Source organism: Elaeis guineensis, chromosome 14, assembly GCF_000442705.2.
Source record: "Elaeis guineensis isolate ETL-2024a chromosome 14, EG11, whole genome shotgun sequence".
In the NCBI taxonomy this organism is placed as follows: domain Eukaryota; kingdom Viridiplantae; phylum Streptophyta; class Magnoliopsida; order Arecales; family Arecaceae; genus Elaeis; species Elaeis guineensis.
In genome coordinates, this window is record NC_026006.2 from 64,868,148 (window position 1) to 64,890,022 (window position 21,875).

At 34.4% G+C, this 21,875-nt stretch overlaps 1 protein-coding gene across 12 annotated transcripts; it reads left to right on the forward strand.

Annotated features, from left to right (window-relative positions):
* Window positions 1–1,974: 1,974 nt before the first annotated feature.
* On the forward strand, window positions 1,975–8,559 carry LOC105057103 (metal tolerance protein 1). 12 transcript variants are annotated; one of them, XM_073248756.1, is made up of 4 exons: window positions 2,066–2,091; window positions 5,910–5,992; window positions 6,254–6,397; window positions 6,709–8,559. In XM_073248756.1, exons 3-4 carry the CDS (start codon window positions 6,392–6,394, stop codon window positions 7,975–7,977), a joined length of 1,275 nt encoding a protein of 424 aa, XP_073104857.1. In that variant the 5' UTR covers window positions 2,066–2,091; window positions 5,910–5,992; window positions 6,254–6,391; the 3' UTR covers window positions 7,978–8,559. The 12 variants fall into 12 exon arrangements, with proteins under 12 accessions (XP_073104862.1, XP_073104860.1, XP_073104861.1 ...); XM_073248760.1 differs by lacking the exon at window positions 6,254–6,397 and having other exon boundaries at window positions 2,000–2,362; XM_073248757.1 differs by lacking the exon at window positions 5,910–5,992 and having other exon boundaries at window positions 2,000–2,362; window positions 6,580–8,559.
* Window positions 8,560–21,875: the final 13,316 nt, after the last annotated feature.

Genomic DNA, 21,875 nt, shown 5'->3' on the forward strand with positions numbered 1-21,875 from the left:
TCTCACCACAAAAAAAACCCAACTCGTATCACCAACTGCAAGCACTCACTCGAGAAATGTTTCACGGGCCCCACGTGTTTACTGCACGACGCTCTTTCTGTTCCAATCCGAGCGTGACACGTAGAAAAGACAATCGGTTACTGTTTGTAATTAGACAGTTGATTCCCAACCGATCCGGTTTGATCAGCAATGGCGCCTCGCGTTGCATCTCTTTTGGCCAAGGAACATGCAATGCACGTGAAGCATCAATTAGTTAATTTTTAATAAATATTATTTACAACATATATCTACATGTACATCTATAAAAAAAATAATTTATTATTTTATAATTAATATAATAATTTATAAATAATCATTATAATATAAATATCTTAAAATATTTGATATCAATAATGGCATTATAACTTGGATCGAATATAAACCTAATCAACTTAATGCATTATAACTTGGCCATGCACATTAAGACGGGGATGTGAGTGCAATTTATCGTATTGGACTACTCATTCTATTAGCTCATGCTCTATATTTGATGTTGGTTGACTTGAATCTAGATTTATATATTTTAATATAAATTTTAAAAATTTTAAATAAATTATGTTGAAGCATAAAGTATTATAGCCTCACTAAACAAAAGAAAATGAATTTTGTTGTTGGATCTAAATTGATGTGAAGTGGTGATGGGGGACAATAAGAAAATCAGAGAGGGTTGGGATTAGGATGGAAGATAAGAGTAAGCCGAAGAAGCGAGATACCATTAAAGATTTAGGGTTTGATTTGTATCAAAGAAAAAAAAAAAATCAAAGTTGAGAGATTGGACAAAAGAAAGCAATACGAAAAGGTTACTGGATTTTTTTTATTTTTTATTTTTAATTTTGTTGTGGTTTATCCAGCTGAACATCCATATTACTGCAACAACTCATCTATCCTGTAAATTTGTCCTATGATACTGCTAGTAATGCTGGAGTTTTAGTTAGTTGAGAGCTTTTGTGGTATTAAAAAATATGAAAGAAATAAGAGATATGTTGAAACCGGTAATTAAGGCGAACGTCTGGATAGGTTAAACGTATGTGGTGCAAGAAAAGAGACACCAAAAGCTGTAAAGAATCCTGCACTATTCTACCAAAAAAAAAAAAAAAAAAATCCTGCACCAAAAAAGCTGTTACGAATCCCCACGTTAAGATTCCATGTTTATATAAGTCATAAAGCCATTAATTTTTATCTTTTTTGTTTAAGCTAATTATAGACATCCATCTACGGTTAAAAGAGTTGGATACGGGGATATTTTAGACGGAGGCCGATCAAAAATATATGAATTGTTTACTTTTACAAGTACCTGGGACCCACCAAAACCAACTGAGTCCGCGAGGAAAACGCCAAATGGGTCCTTAATTCCGGTCCGATTACCCGACTGACCCACATACGTGGGGCAGACGTAAGCTTCTCCACGGTAGACGGCCACGAAAGAAGCACCACAACGTTTACCTGCGTTCCTTGATGATCACAAAAAACTCAGTGATGGTCAGTAAGGTTTTAAGATAACTCATGCCCACATTACGTGCACCGATAGAATCATGCACCACACAAATCAGTTCATCTTTCAAAACCGATCATCAAGATTAGAAAAATTAATGATTAGAATCATTCCATCACGTAGATTTTGGATCATTCAAAAAAATCATCATATTATCTAATTTTTTTATCTAAAATCGTAAAATTTATAAGTTAGTTAACCACAGTTAATATTTGATCTTTTTTTATTCAAATTTTTTAATTAAATTTGAATAATAATGAATTTTTTTCAATAATAAATAATGTGATAATTTTTTATTAAATAATTTAAAAAAAATGATAGGATGGTCTTAATCAATAATTTCTCCTGGGATGAGCACATGATGAAGAAATAATATCCTGGACTGCACGCCATATGGTGTAATGCACCATATCAACTGCAGACCCTTGTTTTGCATCCTATTTATCAAGTTCCCATCGTGATGATTGGTCTGTGGGAATGAGCATCTTTGATGTGGTGCATCGCTGTGCCGAAGGAGAAGAGTGGCACCGTACACGGTGATTTGGCGCACGCGGTGTAAGGTACGAATTGTTCAGGTTCCACGGTGTGGGCATGTAAAATAGTTTAGCTTCTAAGGTTGCTGTTTACGAAGTCGTGTTCGTTTCTCCGTCGTCTGCCGTGGCCGTGCATGTCGAGCGCGCGCGCCCAGTAATCTCTCCCAAATCTCTCTCGCCTCGCCGTTCCTCCGCCCCAGAACACACTCGTTCTCGAGGCCGCGCCGCCGCCGGAAGAAAACGAGTACGAAAAAAAAAAGACGGAAACCCTACTTCTATCAAAGTACCACCCATCTCGGTCCGCCTCTTCCTATATGCTACTCTTGCTCGTCTTTTCGATCGCCATTTTTTTTTTTTAACCTTTATCAGTCTTTATATGGTTCGATTCTTCGTAGACTTCGGTGCGCCTTTTGGTTTCTTTATCTCCTTGTAATCGCCATGAAAGTCTAGAATTAGTTTTTTCTTTCGTTTTTTTTTTTTGGGGTTCAGATTATGGTTTTTCCAGACATCAGAGATTGGCCATGATCATTCTAATGTACTTATTTTTTTTGGGTATTGTTTCTTGAATTTCGTTTCCTTGTTTTATTACTTTTTTGGGTTGTAGTTGTTTCAGCATGTTATCACAGTGCAATTATTTTTTCCCCCCTCTGGGGTTCTTGTCGAGTGATCTATGCCTGTTAGGGATTGGTTTTCGAATCTTGGATGATGCGAGATTATTTACTTCTTCTGGGTCTACTATTATGCTTCTTTAGAATTTGCTTATGTTGTCATTGTTTTTTCTTTCTTTACAGTTAATTTAAATGGTAATTTGACTTCAAGTTTTTGATGACTAGATTAGCTCTAATGTACACACACATATTTCTTTGAAATTTAAGGTAGAAGGTAAGTGGGAATTACTTGGATATATCAGTTTCTAACTGCATTCAAGATGTATTACGGTAAGGGAGATGAAATGGTTTTTTCCCCATCATTATGGTGGAATTTGAGGAACGAAGGGGTTAAGGGCTTACATGTCTCTTCTTGAGGATTTATATGGTTACGCATATTTGCCCTAACATGTTTAAAAGCTCTATTTGGAGGTGGGAGTCTGTCTATTTTGATCTTTAGAAGCTGATTAAGAATTTACCTGTTTCTTAGCCTGTCGTTAGCTAGGGATTTTAACTAGTTTATAATCTGTATAGTTAGGGATGACAGAGGATACAGGCGAGAATATATCGCTATGATACTATTCTAACTCTAGTTCTTGTCCCCTTCCTAGATACCCTAAACTATCCAACTTTATATTTTAATTAGGGGTTGATGGAAAACGTTTTCGCATGTAAAGTACTTTTGCTGGTGGGTATGCGGTGGAAAAATAAGCGGCAATTTGTTTTAGGGAAGTCTAAAATCGAGTGGTATTGGATGACAGGATCCTTTCAGAATAGTCTGATGGGGAGGTCGAGGACGTTTTGGTGGGGTAAAGGTGGGGGCCACTTCTGTTTTTCTCTTCCGTCATGGTGTTATGGGTTTGGCCATCTCTACTTTTTTTGTATTCCCTGTCATATTCTGTTTTCTTTGATACCCTGTTGGTGAGTGGGGTGTAAACCTTTCGCATATACCTTTGTTCTCACCTATATCTCCCTATAGATGTCACCTTGCTTTTCAAAAAAGTGTTATAATAGAAACAGAATGGTTGCTTCTTTTGATGATCACGTTCAAATCACATTTAGAAAGTTCAAGATAAATCAATCATTTGATGCTTTGACAATTATTTTTACACAGTTGTATTCGTTAATGGAAGGATATTTTACTTAACAGTTAAATGAAATTATGATTAAGGTTTTTAGAAAGATGGAATCCTGAGTGCAGTTTGTTATGCAATTTCATCTAGACCATTTCTATAATGACCTCAATGTGAAAAACTAATTAAATTGTCCAGAAGATTGTAACAATATCGAAAAATAGGATATAAACTGGTTGCCCATTACAGAGGCAAAACTATATTCTTTTATAGTTCTGGAAACATGGAAACGGCCTCTTTGGACATGAGGTCAGGCTGCATACATTTGATCTTCTCCAAACTCTGCAACGGTGGGAGCCTCACCGGAACATCTTTTCTCTTCTTTGATAAAATATTGACTTTGGACTTGCAAAACATTGTAGAGAATAATAATAATGGCTGAATTCTATATGAGTAAAAGCATATTTTAAACTTTAAAATGCAAATCTTGATTACATATAATTTGGTCGATGTTGCTGTGAAACAATTTACAATAATGGATGACATTCTTCTAAACCGACTTCATAATACTACTTTTTAACCATTGAGGTGCTATACCGGCATTCACCCATTAAGTTGCTTTATTTTCATGATTTTATGATTGCAGATGTCATTGTCAACTAACGTTTGCCATCTCGGTACTAGGCCGCATATCAATACTATCCTTTTACGTTGTCTATATACGGTTTGGTATGGTACGAGACAACATATTAACTGTTCGTACAGTATGAGACAACATACTGGTATGAGACTGGTACAGTATGGTATGTCTTGTATCGGACAGTATAAGGTTGTGTAACAGACCACATTGTCAATTAATGAAACCGAACCAAGTGGCTGTCTAGCTAACATAGTGAGGTTATTGCTTTATAGTATGAGCTACTATGATGTCAAGTACCTTCATTATATGTTGTACTACATTTACTATTGTTGAATCAAACGAGCTTCCTCTAGATGGGACAAGATTTGGGGTTGAGCTAAATGTTAATAGCCAAATTAAATCCAAAATGACATGCCTTATCCAGTAAATTAGGTGTTGGATTAAGTAGTTCTTGGTTGTTTAACTGAGAAATTGGTCATATATTTTCTATTATTTTCTTGTTTGAATTGGACATTTATTTGTGCTGCCAAAAAGTCGAGATGGTTCAGGATAAGATAGCCTTAGCCTCATGTGTGCATGGTCAATGTTAATAAGTGTTGTTTATCACCTTGTTGGATGCTACCAGCTCACCTCCTCCAAAAGAAAAAAGTGCACTGGGTGACTGAACATCAACATTGACCTGAAAATGGGTACTTAAAAATCAAAACTGATGAGCAGGATTGGATGCATTTTATGTATTCTAGGTGGGTACCTACTGCTCATGCTATTGGTAAATGGAAACAAGGCTTTCCCTTGACCTCATCACACTTATCTTATGGAATATATCCATTCTATTGTGTGTGTGTTTGTGTCTGTGTTTTATGTATATAATAATCTTTCACATCCTTCTTTGCATAATAGTCTCTGGGACTATATCCCTTAAGGAGAAATTATTGGAGCGATCATGCATCAGATCATCATAATTTCCTTATGGTTCACTTGGTAATATAAGCATGTAAAGATTTGTTCCCTGAAATCGAAGTGGATATAATACAGTTTTGTGCTTGAAATCTAGGTGCTTTACATACAATTATGTGGTCAGCCTCTATTTTACCATTGCCCGATGTGCATGAGAACCATCAAATCAGTCACTGAAGTATGAGCACTAAATTATTGTGTTGGGCCTGTTTTTGAGCCATTAACATGCTGTATCTGTTGCATTTGTTCTGTTTGTCACTTTGATTGCAACAATTTAGTTTTTATTGAGCAAAATGGTGGGAACACCAAACATTTCATTGAAGTAATGAAATGAAGAAACAGGTGTATGGATCCAGTTTAGGAGCCAAACCCAGCATCAAATCCATAGAACCTCATAGCTGTTCGCACACCCATTTCTGATTCCAGCGTAAAACTTACTATCTTAAGCTGGACTATTAACTTATAACATGTTCTTGTATTGACTATTTGTGTGCATGAATTGAGTTTGCCTTTTTTTGGAATTGAAAGGGAGGAAAACCTCAGAGATCTTTCTGGTGCTTTCAAACCTTGAATGGAAATTTGGATGAAATAACCTGGTGCACAAGGCCTAGGTAGTTGATCTGTTCCAGAGTGTTTTTAATTTTTCATATTCGATAAGTTAACTGGAATATCTATCTCCTGCTCTGTATTGCTGAAGAGTCAAAATTGAACTTGAAATCTCTTCACCTGCTTTGAAGTTAATATTTGGACTCAATTCTGAGACTTACTTTGCCTTTCCTGTGGGATGCGATAAATGATGGAGTTACCTCACTTTGTGCTACGGGTAGAGTTAGATGCAATTATAGCATGTGCAATGACATTTCTGTTTTCAGGTGGGTCCATCAGTCACTTTTATAAGTATTTGGGCAAGGAAAGCTTTTCCCATGCATGCTATGGACTATCTACATGAGAATGTAAAAATTGCAAAAATAGCTCAACGGAGTTCAGTTAGGTGAAGTCAGCTTTGAGAGATGCAAGTCAGTTTGTTTTCACCCTCTTTGCAGAAGCATAATATATTTGTTAAAAGGCTCTGTCATTTTCGAGGTTTTGACGGACAATTTATAATTTGAAACTTGTTTACAGTCCAGTGCTGCTTTGGTTGAAAGAAACTCTCTCATTCATGATCTTATTTTTGCTGATGCTCCATCTCTTGTTGCAGAATGCTCATTTCTCCACATTGTTTGCTAGCAATAAAAGGATATATGATTTGATGCATCCACATAGAAGAAGATATGATTCTACTCTTTTAGCACAGACTGTTGTAATGCTTTATCTTATATGAATTCAGATGGAAACATCAAATTCTCAGACAGCTCAGATCATTGAGGTAAATGCAGACATGCCTGTGGAGGTGTCTTGCCTAGGTGGGAACAAGACTTGTGGAGGTGCTGCTTGTGATTTCTCTGATTCTAAAACTAGTTCAAAAGATGCCAAAGAGAGATCTGCATCCATGAGGAAGCTTCTAGTTGCTGTTATGCTCTGCATCATATTTATGAGTGTTGAAGTTGCTGGAGGCATTAAAGCTAACAGCCTTGCAATCTTAACTGATGCTGCTCATCTCCTTTCTGATGTTGCATCTTTTGCTATATCCTTGTTTGCACTCTGGGCATCAGGATGGGAGGCAACACCTCAGCAGTCATATGGTTTCTTTCGCGCAGAGATGCTTGGTGCACTGGTTTCTATTCAGCTGATATGGCTTTTATCTGGTATATTGGTTTATGAAGCTATTGCAAGAATTATCTATGAGAATGGGGAGGTTGATGGCTTCCTAATGTTTGCTGTCGCTGCCTTTGGTTTGCTGGTTAACATTGTTATGGCTGTTGTGCTGGGTCACGATCATGGCCATGCTGGGGACAGTCATGGTCATGGTGGACACAGTCACAGTCATGGTGTGTCTGAACATGATCACTCTCACCATGGCAATGACCATGATCATGACGATTTGCATGGGGTAGAGCAGCACAATCATGGCCATGGCATTAGCATCACAACCCATCACCATCATTCAAAGGAGGACATCCTCAAGGATGAGCATGAACCACTGCATAAGCACTCTGAGGATTCCGGGGATGAGAATTCTGGTCTCGAGAAAACTCAGGAGAACAACGAGAAGAAGCAAAGGAACATAAATGTGCACAGTGCTTATCTGCATGTGCTTGGAGACTCCATTCAAAGCATTGGAGTGATGATAGGAGGGGCTATCATATGGTGCAAGCCTGAATGGAAGATCATCGATCTGATATGTACGTTTCTCTTCTCTGTTGTAGTGCTGTTGACTACAATCAAGATGCTAAGGAACATTTTAGAGGTCCTCATGGAGAGCACCCCACGGGAGATTGATGCAACAAGACTTGAGAAGGGGCTGTGCGAGATGGATGGTGTGGTTGCCATTCACGAGCTGCACATATGGGCCATTACCATGGGAAAAGTCCTGCTAGCTTGCCATGTAACAATCACACCAGAGGCAGATGCTGATCGCATACTCGACGAGGTGATAGGATATATCAGGAGGGAGTATAACATCAGTCATGTGACCATTCAGATAGAGCGCCTGTAGGTTTGTTTTTGTTGAGAGCTGGAAACAAGGATGGAATCGCCTGAAATTATATGCCATCAGCATTGGTCTTCTAACTCAATTGTCTACCTTTTGCTTCAGCTGATCAATGTGCATTTCTTTGATGGATGATATGGCAATACATCTGCAGACAATGAATCTAAGACAGTAACTGCAGGAACAGTGGATCACCTCATGTTGATAGACTAATGGCCGATGGGGATGTGGACGTTCAGCCATGTTAATTTGTCAGATAACAAGCAGCATTTCGGAAGTTATGTTCGAATTGTGTACTGCAACTCCTTCGGTGGTGTTTAGCCTGAGTTCTAATACCTTTTTTACTGGTGTTTGGCTGTTGATTTTTCTTTTCTTTTTTTTTTTTTGCCCCCTGGATCTTCTCTGCAATTCTATCTTGATCAGTAGTAGGTTTTTTTTTTCTTTATTTTTCTTTTCTTCTAGATAGATGGGCATTGATATTCAAAGTCTGAATATGAGTTCATGGACCCACTGCTGTGAAATTTGATCAGGACAGATAACAGCATATGTAGCAATTCTGTTGAATGAAACAGATGAATTAGTTTTGCAGTTTTTTTTTTCTATTTCATTTTTCTAGATATACACCTTAGTTTAAATAAATCGTAAAGCAGATGAATTGCTCTTTCTAAACCACGTACACTGCATGTGCCTGGTACTAATCTATTATTTGTTAATAGCTCACTCGATTCCTGGATATCAGTATTAATGTGCTCAGTTATTACTAAAATTTATTGTTTATGTATCTTACACAGGACAGTATTATTGAGCTCTTTTCTAAAATAATTCAAAAAAAAAACTTAAATATCAAAATATATCAAAATCAAACTTATTTACCAAACTAATGCAAAAGGAAAAAACACTATTTTGAATGACGTTTTTTCTCGTCACCCCCTTTTTCCACGGTGTCATCGTCCCAAAAAAAAAAAAAAAAAAAAAAAAAACGCCATTTGGAATGGCGTCTTTAAAAACGCTATTTTGAATGGCGTTTTTTAAAACGCTATTTTGAATGACGTTTTCAAATTTTTTTCCAAAAAAAAAGGAAAAAAATCATGAAATAATGACAAAATTGGTTTTTTAAAATTTAAAAATAATGAATAAATTAAAATTGTAATTTTGATTGAAATTTAAAAGATAAAGATTTGAATTTTAATTTATTAAAAAAATTATTTTAGATTTTTTATTTAAAATATTTTTTAAAAGATGTCAAAAGAAATCTTAAGAAATAAAAAAAATTATCATAGAAAAAAAAAAGAGAAAGAAATTTGAAACAAATAAAAATTTAAAATTTAATTGAAAAACATCATTCGAAATACTTGTTCTAAAAATTTTTAAAAAAATTATAAATTTTAAAATTTTTTTAAAAAAAATTATAATGTAAAAATAAAAAAAATAAAATTTTAAAGATTAATTGAAATTAAAATATTATTTCAAATTACTTTCTCAAATTAAAAAATAATTAATTTAAAAAAGATTCAAAAAAATTTGAAAAATAGACTAAAAAAATTTTATAAAAATATAAAGAATTGAAAAAAATAGAAATTATAATTGTAATTGAATAACAAGCTTTATAATTTTTAATTTTAAGAAATAAAAATTATAAATGTAAATGAAATTAAAAATTATATTTTAAATAACTAAATTAATTTAAATATAAATTTTTAAAAAATATTATAAATAAAAGAAAAAAATACGTAATAGAATATCAAAAAGATAAAAATGAAAAAAAACTAAAATTAAAATTTAAATTTATAAAAATTATAAATTAGATTAGAAAAAATATATCATAAAATAATAAAATTAAATTAAATTAATTATAATTTCTTTTTTAGGGTATTTTATAAATGTGACTTAAAAAAATTAAATTTGAATTAAATTTTGATTAAAAAAAATACATTAATAAGTTAAAAAATGATGAAAAGTTAAAAAGTTAAAATTTTTAAAAAGTCATAAAAAATAAGAATTCTAAATTTAAATTTTTAAAAAAATAAAATTTTAAAGATTAAGTGAAATTAAAATATTTTTTAAAATTAATTTCTCAAATTAAAATTAATTTAATTAAAAAAAAATAAATAAAATATAAAAATCGCCTAAAAAAATTTTATAAAAAGATAAAGAATCGAAAAAAAATAGAAATTCTAATTGTAATTGAAAAACAAAGTTTATAATTTTTAATTTTAAGAAATAAGAATTAAAATTATAATTGAAATTAAAAATAATATTTTAAATAACTAAATTAATTTAAATATTAATATTTAAAAAATATTTTAAATAAAGAAAAAAAATACGTAATAGAATGTCAAAAAAATAAAAGTGGAAGAAAATTAAAAATTAAAATTAAAATTATAAAAATTATAAAAGAAATATTTTATAAAAGAATAAAATGTAATTAAATTAATTATAATTTATTTTTTCGGGTATTTTATAAATGTGACTTAAAAATTTTTAATTTGAATTAAATTTTGATCAAAAAATAAATACATTAAAAAGTTAAAAAATGAAGAAAAAAAATCATAATTTTATCAGATATGATTCTGAAGTCTCAAAAGCAAGAACAAAAGATGTGTAATCTATTAGAGGCAATTTCAATATTTTTGGAAGCGTATTTTCTAAGAAAAATAGATTTATATTTTTTAGTCGACCCCATGAATCGACTCATGGCTAAAAGAGTTTAACGGCACGCAAAATTTTTGGCTGCCACATTCTGTGAGTCGACCCCTTGACTTTCTTTCTGGTAATTTTTATTTTTTAAATTTTTTAAAAAGAGGGAGAGAGAGGAAGAGGGAGAGAGAGGAGGCAGCTCACCGCCGTGCTGTAGGAGAGACGCCGGAGAAGGGAGAAGAGGGAGAAAGGAGAAGAGGGAGAAGGAGAGAAGAAGGGAGAAAAGGAGAAAACGCCGTTCCCTTCGGCGTTTTTTTATTCTTTTTCTTTTTTTAAATTTTTTTTAAATTTTTTTCATAATTTGTTTAATTATTTTTTTTTAAATTTATTAAATTTTTTAATGAGGATAGTAATTTGAATGATAATTTTTAATTTAAATTAAAGTTAATTTTTTGTTTTAAATTATAATTTCTATTTTATTTTTTTCTCTTTTATTTACTATTTTTATGATATATTTTTTTTAATTTAATTTATAATTTTTATAATTTAAAAATATAATTTTAGTTTTCTTCTATTTTTATGATATATTACGTATTCTTTTCCTTTACTTAAATTTGTAAAGGAAGAAGGAGAAGATCGAGAAGGGAGAAGGGAGAAGGAGGGAAAAAAGGGGTTTGGGGAGGGGAGAGAATGGCGTTTTCTCTTTTTATTTATTTATTTATTTTTAATTTCTTTACTTATCTATTTGTAATCTTTTAATAAATAAATTTAATTAAATAATAAAAATAATAATTTAAATGATAATTTTTAATTTAAATTAAAATTAAATTTTTTTAAAATTTATAATTATAATTCCTATTTTATTATTATTTTATTATTTTTTTATGATACTTTTTTTAAATTTATTTTAAAAATTTTATCATTTAAAATTATAATTTCAGTTTTCTTCCATTTTTATCTTTTTAGCATTCTATTACGTATTCCTTTCCTTTACTTAAAAAAATATTTATTTTTTCTAAAGTTCAATTCAAAAAGCAACATTTGATATATTATTATTTACGTTATAATTTTTATAGTCCTTTCAGCATAATATTTTCTCTCCTAATGTTCTGAGACACGTTCGAGTATGTGTATCCATATGCACCGATCATAATATCCAATCATTTAAAATTAAATAATATAAAATGAAATTAATATTTAATATTATTCAATAGAATAAAAATATCAAACGTACAAAAAAAAATAGTACAACAAAAATGTAAAAATACTAAATACAAATACAACAAAGACTAAGTCCCACAAGGACGTCGCGGCGTTCGTGGTCGCTTGGACCTTCTCAGGAAGGTCCTCGCCGGCTGCTCCTGCTGTGATGGCTCCTCTCCTATATCAGTGGAGGAGATCTGCTGATCATGCTGCTCAGGAATAACTGATGCTGTCGGATCATCTACAGACTGAGAGACCCGTTCAACTCTCTCATCTGGATACACGGATGGACCTGAAAAAAAAGTATCATACTCATATGGCCAACTGGTACCCGGTGATGGCATCTGGGGGATGTAGGAAGAAGAAGATGCTGTCATCTGTGGATGAAAAGACGGTGGCATCTGTGCAGCATCAAATGATGACATATGCGGAATATGCGGTGATGGCATATGTGAAGCATATGGTGACGGCGTATAACTCATATCTGGCGCCCGAACTGCTCCATACCAAGGCGCACAGGTATGTGGATCAACACCAATCGCCACCAATATTTCGGAACCTGTTCTCTCCATCTCCCGCAGTATCTGAATCCGTTCGTCCTCATCAGTCGTAGATAAAGCACGACGAGTGTCCAACACAAGATCCGACACAGAATCAGTCTATAAAATAAAAATAGAACAGTTAGTATAAAACAATCAGTATAGTGTACAATATAAAACAAAAATATAACACAAATAATATGAAGTAATTTTCATAATCTTACCAAAAGACGTACAGTAGAACTCTCGCCCTCGTATCCAAAAACTGCATACTGAGACTGTCCAATGACTCGCACCGTAATGCTAAAAAACCAAGCCATGTAGTCATCAGTATATGAACAGTCTCTCAAAATAGGATCACCATGAACAATGTGATCTCGACGTGCATCCCAAATATCGATGTACTGTGCATGTCTGATACGCCAGTCGATAAGAGCTCTCCCTCGTCGATCAATACGATGAAGTCCCTGGCTGGTATCAAACTGCTCTGGGATGTCCTGAGTCTGACCAAACTGCCGTAGGACACGATCGAAAAGATGCCACTCTACCATATCAAAACAAATAAGTGACACCCTAACAGTCCATATGTCGTGTCCAACTGTACACATCTGCGGCAGTATAGCCAATATCCCATCTGTATATGGCTCCCACAAAAACTGATATAATATAGTTAAAATAAAAAAAATTAATATAAAATTATAATAGATTATGAATACTGTAAATTGATATTTGTAAAAAATTCAAAATTTACCCGTCTAGATGTATCAACTAATGTATCCAACTGGCACCTATAAACCCGTGCCACTCTTGTCGATACGTGATGAACGTTGAATGCAACGTTCCATCTGTTTCACAATGTACTAATATTAAATAAATTTAAAATAATAAAATTTAAATAAAAAAAAATATTTCGATACCTGTATCCTAATGGTCCGTCTAGTCTGAATGGAACATCAGGATCCTGCTGCTCTGATGGCATCTCGAGCAACTATCGTCGTAATGGACTGATAGTCGGCATACGCTCCCATACCAAAATCTGCAAAATTTAAAAATTAAATAAATGATATATCGAATGTAAAATATAATTAAATATTAAAAATTAAAAATTTTAATTTATGTACCTGTAATAATACAAGATAACCGCCAATCTCGCTCTGATCAGCATAGGAACCCCGACACATAGCTCGATATAGACAAGCTAGTACTGCACTGCCCCAACTGAGTCGACGAGCGAAGTCTAAATCCTCTAATAATGGCAAAAACATCAACTTCATCTTATTCGATGAAGTATCAGGTAACAGGACACCACCTAACAATCGCAGCACCTGACCCCTAACATACTGCTGCACCATCTCCTCTGGTGCATCATCCGCAATATGAAAATGACGATAACGATCATCCAAACACTCAATCCTGAGTCGTGAATGATCAAAAAAATGTGCATCGGGCTCAAACCCTAACAATCGCAAGCACAAAGCCTGCCACTCCGGAATGGTAAGTGTGGGATCAACTCCGGTAACTGGATCTCCATCAACTGGTAGTCCAGTAAGGATGCTGACATCCTGTAAACTGATGGTCGCCTCACCAAATGGAAGATGAAATGTGTGTGTCTCTGGACGCCATCTCTCAAGCAAAGCAGTAATAAGACCAACGTCCATCTGTATACGACCGATCCGATATACTCCATAAAATCTCAGATATCGTAAATAATCTAACACTCTATCTGGAATGTCCTCTGTCCTCCAGAAATCTGCATCGGATCGTCGTAGACGAAGATGTCTGGACTCCTACAATAAAATATAATAATTAGATAACGTACATGATTTTTAAAATAAAAATTTAAAGAGTAAATAAGATTGTAATGCTTACGCCGCCATCTAAAATAGTCTGTGATCGATGGTGCTCCTGCAATGTAAGAATGCTGCTGTCTCGGGGACCGGGATATCGTGGATCGTAAGCCATAATACGCTGTCTCAAGCAATATTATCACAGATGTATTAAAAAAAAAGATAATATATTTTAATTTTTTTTTTAAATACAATATTATCACACAATACAACTTAAACACAAAATTCAGTTCATCCCAACATATTAAACACGAAAATTCAAATACAATCCCACAGTAATTCATAAAACAATGACAACAATAAATTGTCGAAGCTTTCAATTTCTTCCACTGCTTGAAGTTGAAGTATGTTGAAATATCCTAGGACAGCGACGACGATCATGACCCTGTTCCCTACAAATACCATAGTGGTTCTTATTTCTTATTTGCCTATCATCCATCCCATTTCGTAGTCTCGTTGACTTTGGTCTACCTTTCTGCTTCGGTCTCAAACGATGATGATCAGGCATACATTTGAACATACGTGTATGCATCCAATAATCTTCATGTGGTAGTGGATTGAAATTATCGCTCCAAGCATTCATGTATGCTGTAATTGTATATGCATCATCCACAAAAGTACTAAAATATACAGTAATTTCTTGACACACAGCTAAAACATGTGAACATGGATATTTGTACGTGCTCCACTTTTCACAAGAACATTTTCTTTCAGCTAATGTAACAGTATGAGAATTTCCTCCACTTCGTAATCCTCCGCTTGCTCTTCTCGTAAGCACTTCATATATACCTCTTTGAAGGTTGAATGCTGTTACTCGGTGCTGGTTAGCCTTAACTTGATCTTCAGCAATTTTAATTGCAACATGAGGAGTAAAAAGATTATTTTGATTCTCCTCTACATATCTCAAGGCTTGGGCATGCCTCGTATTGAAATATTTGACAAGACGATAAAATGTTAGTTGAACACAAGCTGTAATTGGCACATTTCTAGCTCCTCGTAAAACACTGTTAAAAATCTCCGACAAATTTGTAGTTAAAACACCATAGCGTAGGCCATCATCATGTGCCAATGTCCACTTCTCCTTTTCTATCTCGGACAACCAGCTCCAAGCTTCTTCATTCACTGTTCTAATCCTACCCATGATAAAATTAAATTTACGAACTTGATGAGCACTTCCTGCTTGCCATACTGCTCTTTTCAGCTGCACATTTTTAAAATGAGTGTTGAAATTACTGCAGATATGTCTTAAACAGTATCGATGATAAGTACGTGGTGGACTCCATCCAATAGACTCATCTGCGATGGTATTTAATATACCTGGATGCCTGTCAGAAATTAAGCATATTCTATTTCTATCTTTAACGATATGTGTTCTGAGCTGGAAAAGAAACCAACTCCAACTTGCAGTCGTTTCCTCATCGACAATTGCATATGCTAATGGAAATATCCCATTCTCTGCATCAATGCCTGTTGCAATTAACATCTTACCTTTAAATTTTTCATACAAGTGCGTGCCATCAATGCTAATTACAGGACGGCAGTGCATAAAACCCTGAATAGATGGTTCGAAAGCCCAAAAAATATAATTTAAAACACGAACATTGGAATTCACAGCTTAAAAAAAATTCTATGAAACAACTGTACCAGGATTTGCATATTGAAGTGCAGCCATATAATAAGGTAATTTAGCATAAGATGGCTCCCATTCTCCATAAATATCAACCAATGCCTTATGCTTTCCACACCATGCTTTCCTGTATGATACTGTATATTGAAATTGATCATTAACGGCTGCCACTATAGCTTCAACTTTAACACCGGGATCTTTCTCAACAATATGTCGGACTAATGTGCTAATCATCTTTCCACTGACATGTTTGTGGTCTCGACTCAATCCCGTAAACAAACAAGTATGAGGACCCTCATATTTTGTGATTTAAAAATATCCATGTTTTTTCAACAATGCAGCACGAAGCCTCCATTTACAATGCTGAACATTATCTGATGATGCGCATCGTACGGACCATAATTTCGAATACGACTGAACTACATTGTATGTCCGATGCTTCATAATGTGATAAAGATCAACAGCTCTCCTTAGATCATCTTTACTCTCAAACATTAAACCTTTAGAAAATTCAGTCATCGAAGAGTCCCAAAATTGATTGTCAGAATTCAATCTTCGACCAGCACTAACACAACCACCATCATCTAAATTTATATCATTAAAATATTATGGAGGTTCGTGCAAACGAGATTGAGATTCTTCTACATTAATATTAGCTTGAACATCTTCATCATCATTCTCATCATCATCATCATCATCATTACTGCTACTGTCCTCATCCATCCAACTGTCTTCATCTTCATTTTCATCTGACTCAAAATCCAGACTATCAGAATTTATTCCACCGACTACCCAATCATCATTTCCTATATGAGTGTCGTCTCCCGCACTTACCACTACTTGTACCAAAGGAGAAGTCATCATAGCAGAAGACACAGGAGAAGTCACCACAGCACTTGGAATAATTGGACAGCTAGGACCGGCAGTAGTGGAATGTTGTTCTGCAAAACCGGCCTCAACACTATCGGTTTGTATCATAGGAGTTACGAAAGGTGAGGAAGGCCCAACATTATTATCCGCTTGAGTTAAAAACCGACTATGATATCCAAAGCTTGGTACATCTTCTTTTTCAATATATAATTCTAAAAATCGACATTCTGAATATTTCAAAGGAAAAGTCAGCATTTCTTCGACATCATCATCATCATCAATTGGAACCAAGATATATTTACTCTGCATTAACTGTCCCGACATATTAGGAGATCTCCATTTCAATTTTATTTCATATTTTTCTTTGTCTACAGGAATACTGCTGTATAAATGATCCAATAATTCTTGACGTGATAATGATGAAGATATTCTAATCATCCGATTTGCAGGGTGACTATACTGCACACCAGTTTGATCATTCTGTATCATGCCATCATAATACAATAAAACACGAACTCGTGTACTGGCCATTTTCTCAAAAAAATCTACAATAAAATCAAGATAAAAATATTTAATATTATTAATTATTTTATCATTACAAAAGATTTACATGATACATGCATCATATCATCAACAAATAGGTACAGATAGATCCTATCCCATTCGAAAATTGCATTAATTCTATAGATTAATTACATTAATCAAACGATACGCAAAAAGGACCGAAAGAAATTTCGGCAGCATTTCTCCTTAGTTCTCCCCACACGACTCAAAATGTGTGAGGAAAACTAAAGAAAAATACTGTCCGAAATTTTCTCGAACCCTCCGCATATCATTTGAATAATGTAATTATCTATAGAATTAAATGCAATTCCCAAACTGTCCAAATTGGACAATCAATTGACCAATGTATGTATTTTACGATATCCATATAAAAATATATATTTCATATATATTTTATATGGATAACATAGAATATTATACATTGATCAATTGACGGGTCTACATTTTCATGAAATGCAATATATTTAAAAATTTAAAATACAACTGGATCTAATTAGATAAAGATAAAAATAAAAATAAATTAATGAGATAAAAAAAACGAGCGTCGGAACTCGTGGGCCCCACCGTCATCACAGCCCATCGCATCGAAGCCATCGCCATGCGGGGCCCACCGTCAGGGCATGCGGCCCGACCAACCGTCTGGGCCCACCGTCGAGATGCGGGGCCCACCGCCGGGAGAGGCGGGGGCTGAGGACTGCCGTCGGGGCGCGGGCCCACCATCGGGATGCGGGGCTCGCCGTCGGGAAGCGCGGCCCGCCGCCGGCCGTCTGTGGCCGGCGGCCAAGGAGAAGGGAGAGAGAGGAAGAGAGAGAGGAGGGGGCCGGGGGCCAAGGACGGGACGCGGGACCCACCGTCGGGGCGCGCGGCCCGCCGCCGGCCGTCTGTGGCCTGCGGCCAAGGAGAAGGGAGAGAGAGAGGAAGAGAGAGAGAGAGGAAGAGAGAGAGGAGGGGGCCGGGGGCCACCGCCGGGACGCTGGACCCGCCACCGGGACGTGCTGCCCGCCGCCGGGACGCGCGGCCCGCCACTGGCCACAGACGGCCGGCGGCCAAGGAGAAGGGAAAGAGAGAGGAAGAGAGAGAGAGAGAGGAAGAGAGAGAGGAGGGGGCCGGGGGCCACCGTCGGGACGCGCGGCCCGCCGCCGGCCGTCTGGGCCGGCGGCCAAGGAGAAGAGAGAGAGAGGAAGAGAGAGAGAGAGGAGGGGGCCGGGGCCACCGTCGGGACGCGCGGCCCGCCGCCGGCCGACTGTGGGCGGCGGCCAAGGAGAAGGGAGAGAGAGAGGAAGATGAAGAGAGAGAGGAGGGGGCCGGGGGCCACCGTCGGGATGCGGGACCTGCCGCCGGGACGCGCGGCCCGCCGTCGGCCGTCTGTGGCCGGCGGCCAAGGAGAAGGGAGAGAGAGAGGAAGAGAGAGAGGAGGGGGCCGGGGGCCACCATCGGGATGCGGGACCCGCCGCCGGGGCGCGGCCCTCCGCCGGCCGTCTGTGGCCGGCGGCCACGGAGAAGGGAGAGAGAGAGGAAGAGAGAGAGAGAGGAAGAGAGAGAGGAGGGGGCCGGGGGCCACCGCTGGGACGCGGGACCCGCCGCCGGGACGCGCGGCCCGCCGCCGGCCGTCTGTGGCCGGCGGCCAAGGAGAAGGGAGAGAGAGAGAGAGGAAGAGAGAGAGGAGGGGGCCGGGGGCCACCGCCGGGACGCGGGACCCGCCGCCGGGGCGCGCGGCCCGCGTCGGCCGTCTGTGGCCGGCGGCCACGGAGAAGGGAGAGAGAGAGGAAGAGAGAGAGAGGAAGAGAGAGAGGAGGGGGTCGGGGGCCACCGTCGGGACGCGGGACCCGCCGCCGGGACGCGGGACCCGCCGCCGGGACGCGCGGCCCGCCACCGGCATGAGAAAAAAAGAGAGAGGGGAAGAGGGAGAGAGAAAGAGGAAGAGGGAGAGAGAGGGGAGAAGAGCTCACCGCCGCCGAGACCTCGCCGCCGTGCTGCCGGAGAGACGCCGGAGAAGATCGAGAAGGAGAAGAGAGAAGGGAGAAGGGGAAGAGGGAGAAGGGAGAAGGAGGGGAGAAGGAAGAAGAGGGGAAAAAGGGTGTGGGAGGGGAAAACGCCATTCTCTATGGCGTTTTCTCCTTTTTTTTTATTTCTTTAATTATGTATTTGTAATCTTTTAATAAATAAATTAAATTAAATAATAAAAATAATAATTTAAATGATAATTTTTAATTTAAATTTAAATTAAATATCTTTAAAATTAATAATTACAATTCCTATTTTATTATTTTTTTATAATACTTTTTTTTATTTATTTAAAATAGTTATCTTTTGAAATTATAATTTCAGTTTTCTTCCATTTTTTCTTTTTAGCATTCTATTACGTATTCTTTTCTTTAATTAAAAAAATATTATTTTTTTAAAGTTCAATTTACAAAATTTTTTTCACATTTTTTCTCATTTTTTCTCATTTTTTAACTTTACACTGTATTTATTTTTTGATCAAAATTTAATTCAAATTAAATTTTAAATTTTCCTCCCATTTTTTTCTTTATTTAAAATATTTTTTAAATAATAATGTTTAAATTAATTTAGTTATTTAAAATATTATTTTAAATTTCAATTATAATTTTAATTCTTATTTCTTAAAATTAAAATTATAAACTTTGTTCTTCAATTACAATTATAATTTCTATTTTTTTTCAATTCTTATCTTTTTATGAAATTTTTTTAAGATATTTTTAAATTTTATTTGAAATTTTTTTAATTAAATTAATTTTAATTTTATAAATTACATTTAAAAAATATTTTATTTCAATTAAACTTTAAATTTTTTTTTAATTTTAATTTATAATTTTTATTTTTTGTGACTTTTTAAAAATTTTCACTTTTTAACTTTTTAACTTTTCCTCATTTTTTTAAACTTTTTAATGTATTTCTTTTTTTATCAAAATTTAATTCAAATCTAATTTTTTTAAGTCACATTTATAAAATACTCTAAAAAAAGAATTGTAATTAATTTAATTTTATTTTATTCTTTTATGATATATTTTTTCTAATCTAATTTAAAATTTTTATAATTTTAAATTTTAATTTTAATTTTTTTTTATTTTATCTTTTTGATATTCTATTACGTATTTTTTTCTTTTATTTATAATATTTTTTAAAATTTATATTTAAATTAATTTAGTTATTTAAAATATAATTTTTAATTTCATTTACAATTATAATTCTTATTTCTTAAAATTAAAAATTATAAAGTTTGTTATTCAATTACAATTATAATTTCTATTTTTTTTCAATTCTTTATATTTTTATAAAAAATTTTTAGCCTATTTTTCAAATTTTTTTGAATCTTTTTTAAATTAATTATTTTTTATTTGAGAAAGTAATTTGAAATAATATTTTAATTTCAATTAATCTTTAAATTTTATTTTTTTTAATTTTTACATTATAATTCTTTTTTTTATTTTTTAAAAATTTAAAAATTTATAATTTTTTTAAAAATTTTAGGACAAGTATTTCGAATGATGTTTTTAAATTAAATTTCAAATTTTTATTTCTTTCATATTTTTTCTCTTTTTTTTATTTTCTATGATAATTTTTTTTTTTATTTCTTAAGATTTTTTTTGACATCTTTTAAAAAATATTTTAAATAAACATTCTAAATTAATTTTTTTAATGAATTACAAATTCAAATCTTATATTTTAAATTTCAATCAAAATTACAATTTTAATTTATTAATTAATTTCAAATTTTAAAAAATCAATTTTCTCATTTTTTCACAATTTTTTCCCTTTTTTTTGTGAAAAATTTGAAAACGCCATTTTGAATGGCGTTTTTAAAAACGCCATTCAAAATGGCATTTTTAAAGACGCCATTCCAAATGGCGTTTCTTCTTTTTTTTTTTTTTTTTTGGGACGATGCCACCGTGGAAATGGGGGGTGACGTGGAAGGGGAAAAAATGTCATTTTGAATGGCGTTTTCTCTTCTGCATTAGTTTGGTAAATAAGTTTCGTTTTGATATATTTTGGTATTTAAGTTTTTTTTTTTATATTATTCTGGAAAAGAGCTCCAGTATTATTGGTATCAGCATTAATAATGGGAATTTCTGTAGGAAGAATTGTTCAAAGTTCTCTGTTCTCCGGTGATATTAATCAAATTGGTATAAATGATGGTAGTTTCTACTCAATCGTCATTAAAATTAATTACATAGAATTTTAATTATTAAAATTTTTTATTAATTAGAATTTATTATGTAACTATAATATATTTATAAATAATAAAATATATATATATATATATATACGTGCGCGCATGCGCGTGTGTGTTGCGTGGGGTTGATAATAATAGCATCCATGTTTAATGGCGGGAGTTTCTTCGTCAAGATTTAATTGATGTAAATTTTTTTTTTTATCAGATAAATACTGATTTTAATGATAAGAATTTTTATTTGATTATTAGTAAAATTAATTACTTATTATGTAATAAAAATTTATTTATTTAAATTTTTATTTATTATAATTTATTTTATTATTATATTATGTTTTAAATATAATTTAAAAAAGAAATCAGAAGCTGTGCATCTGATATTTATTATTACAAAGTGGAAAGTGCCATGTACTAATTGATTTGAC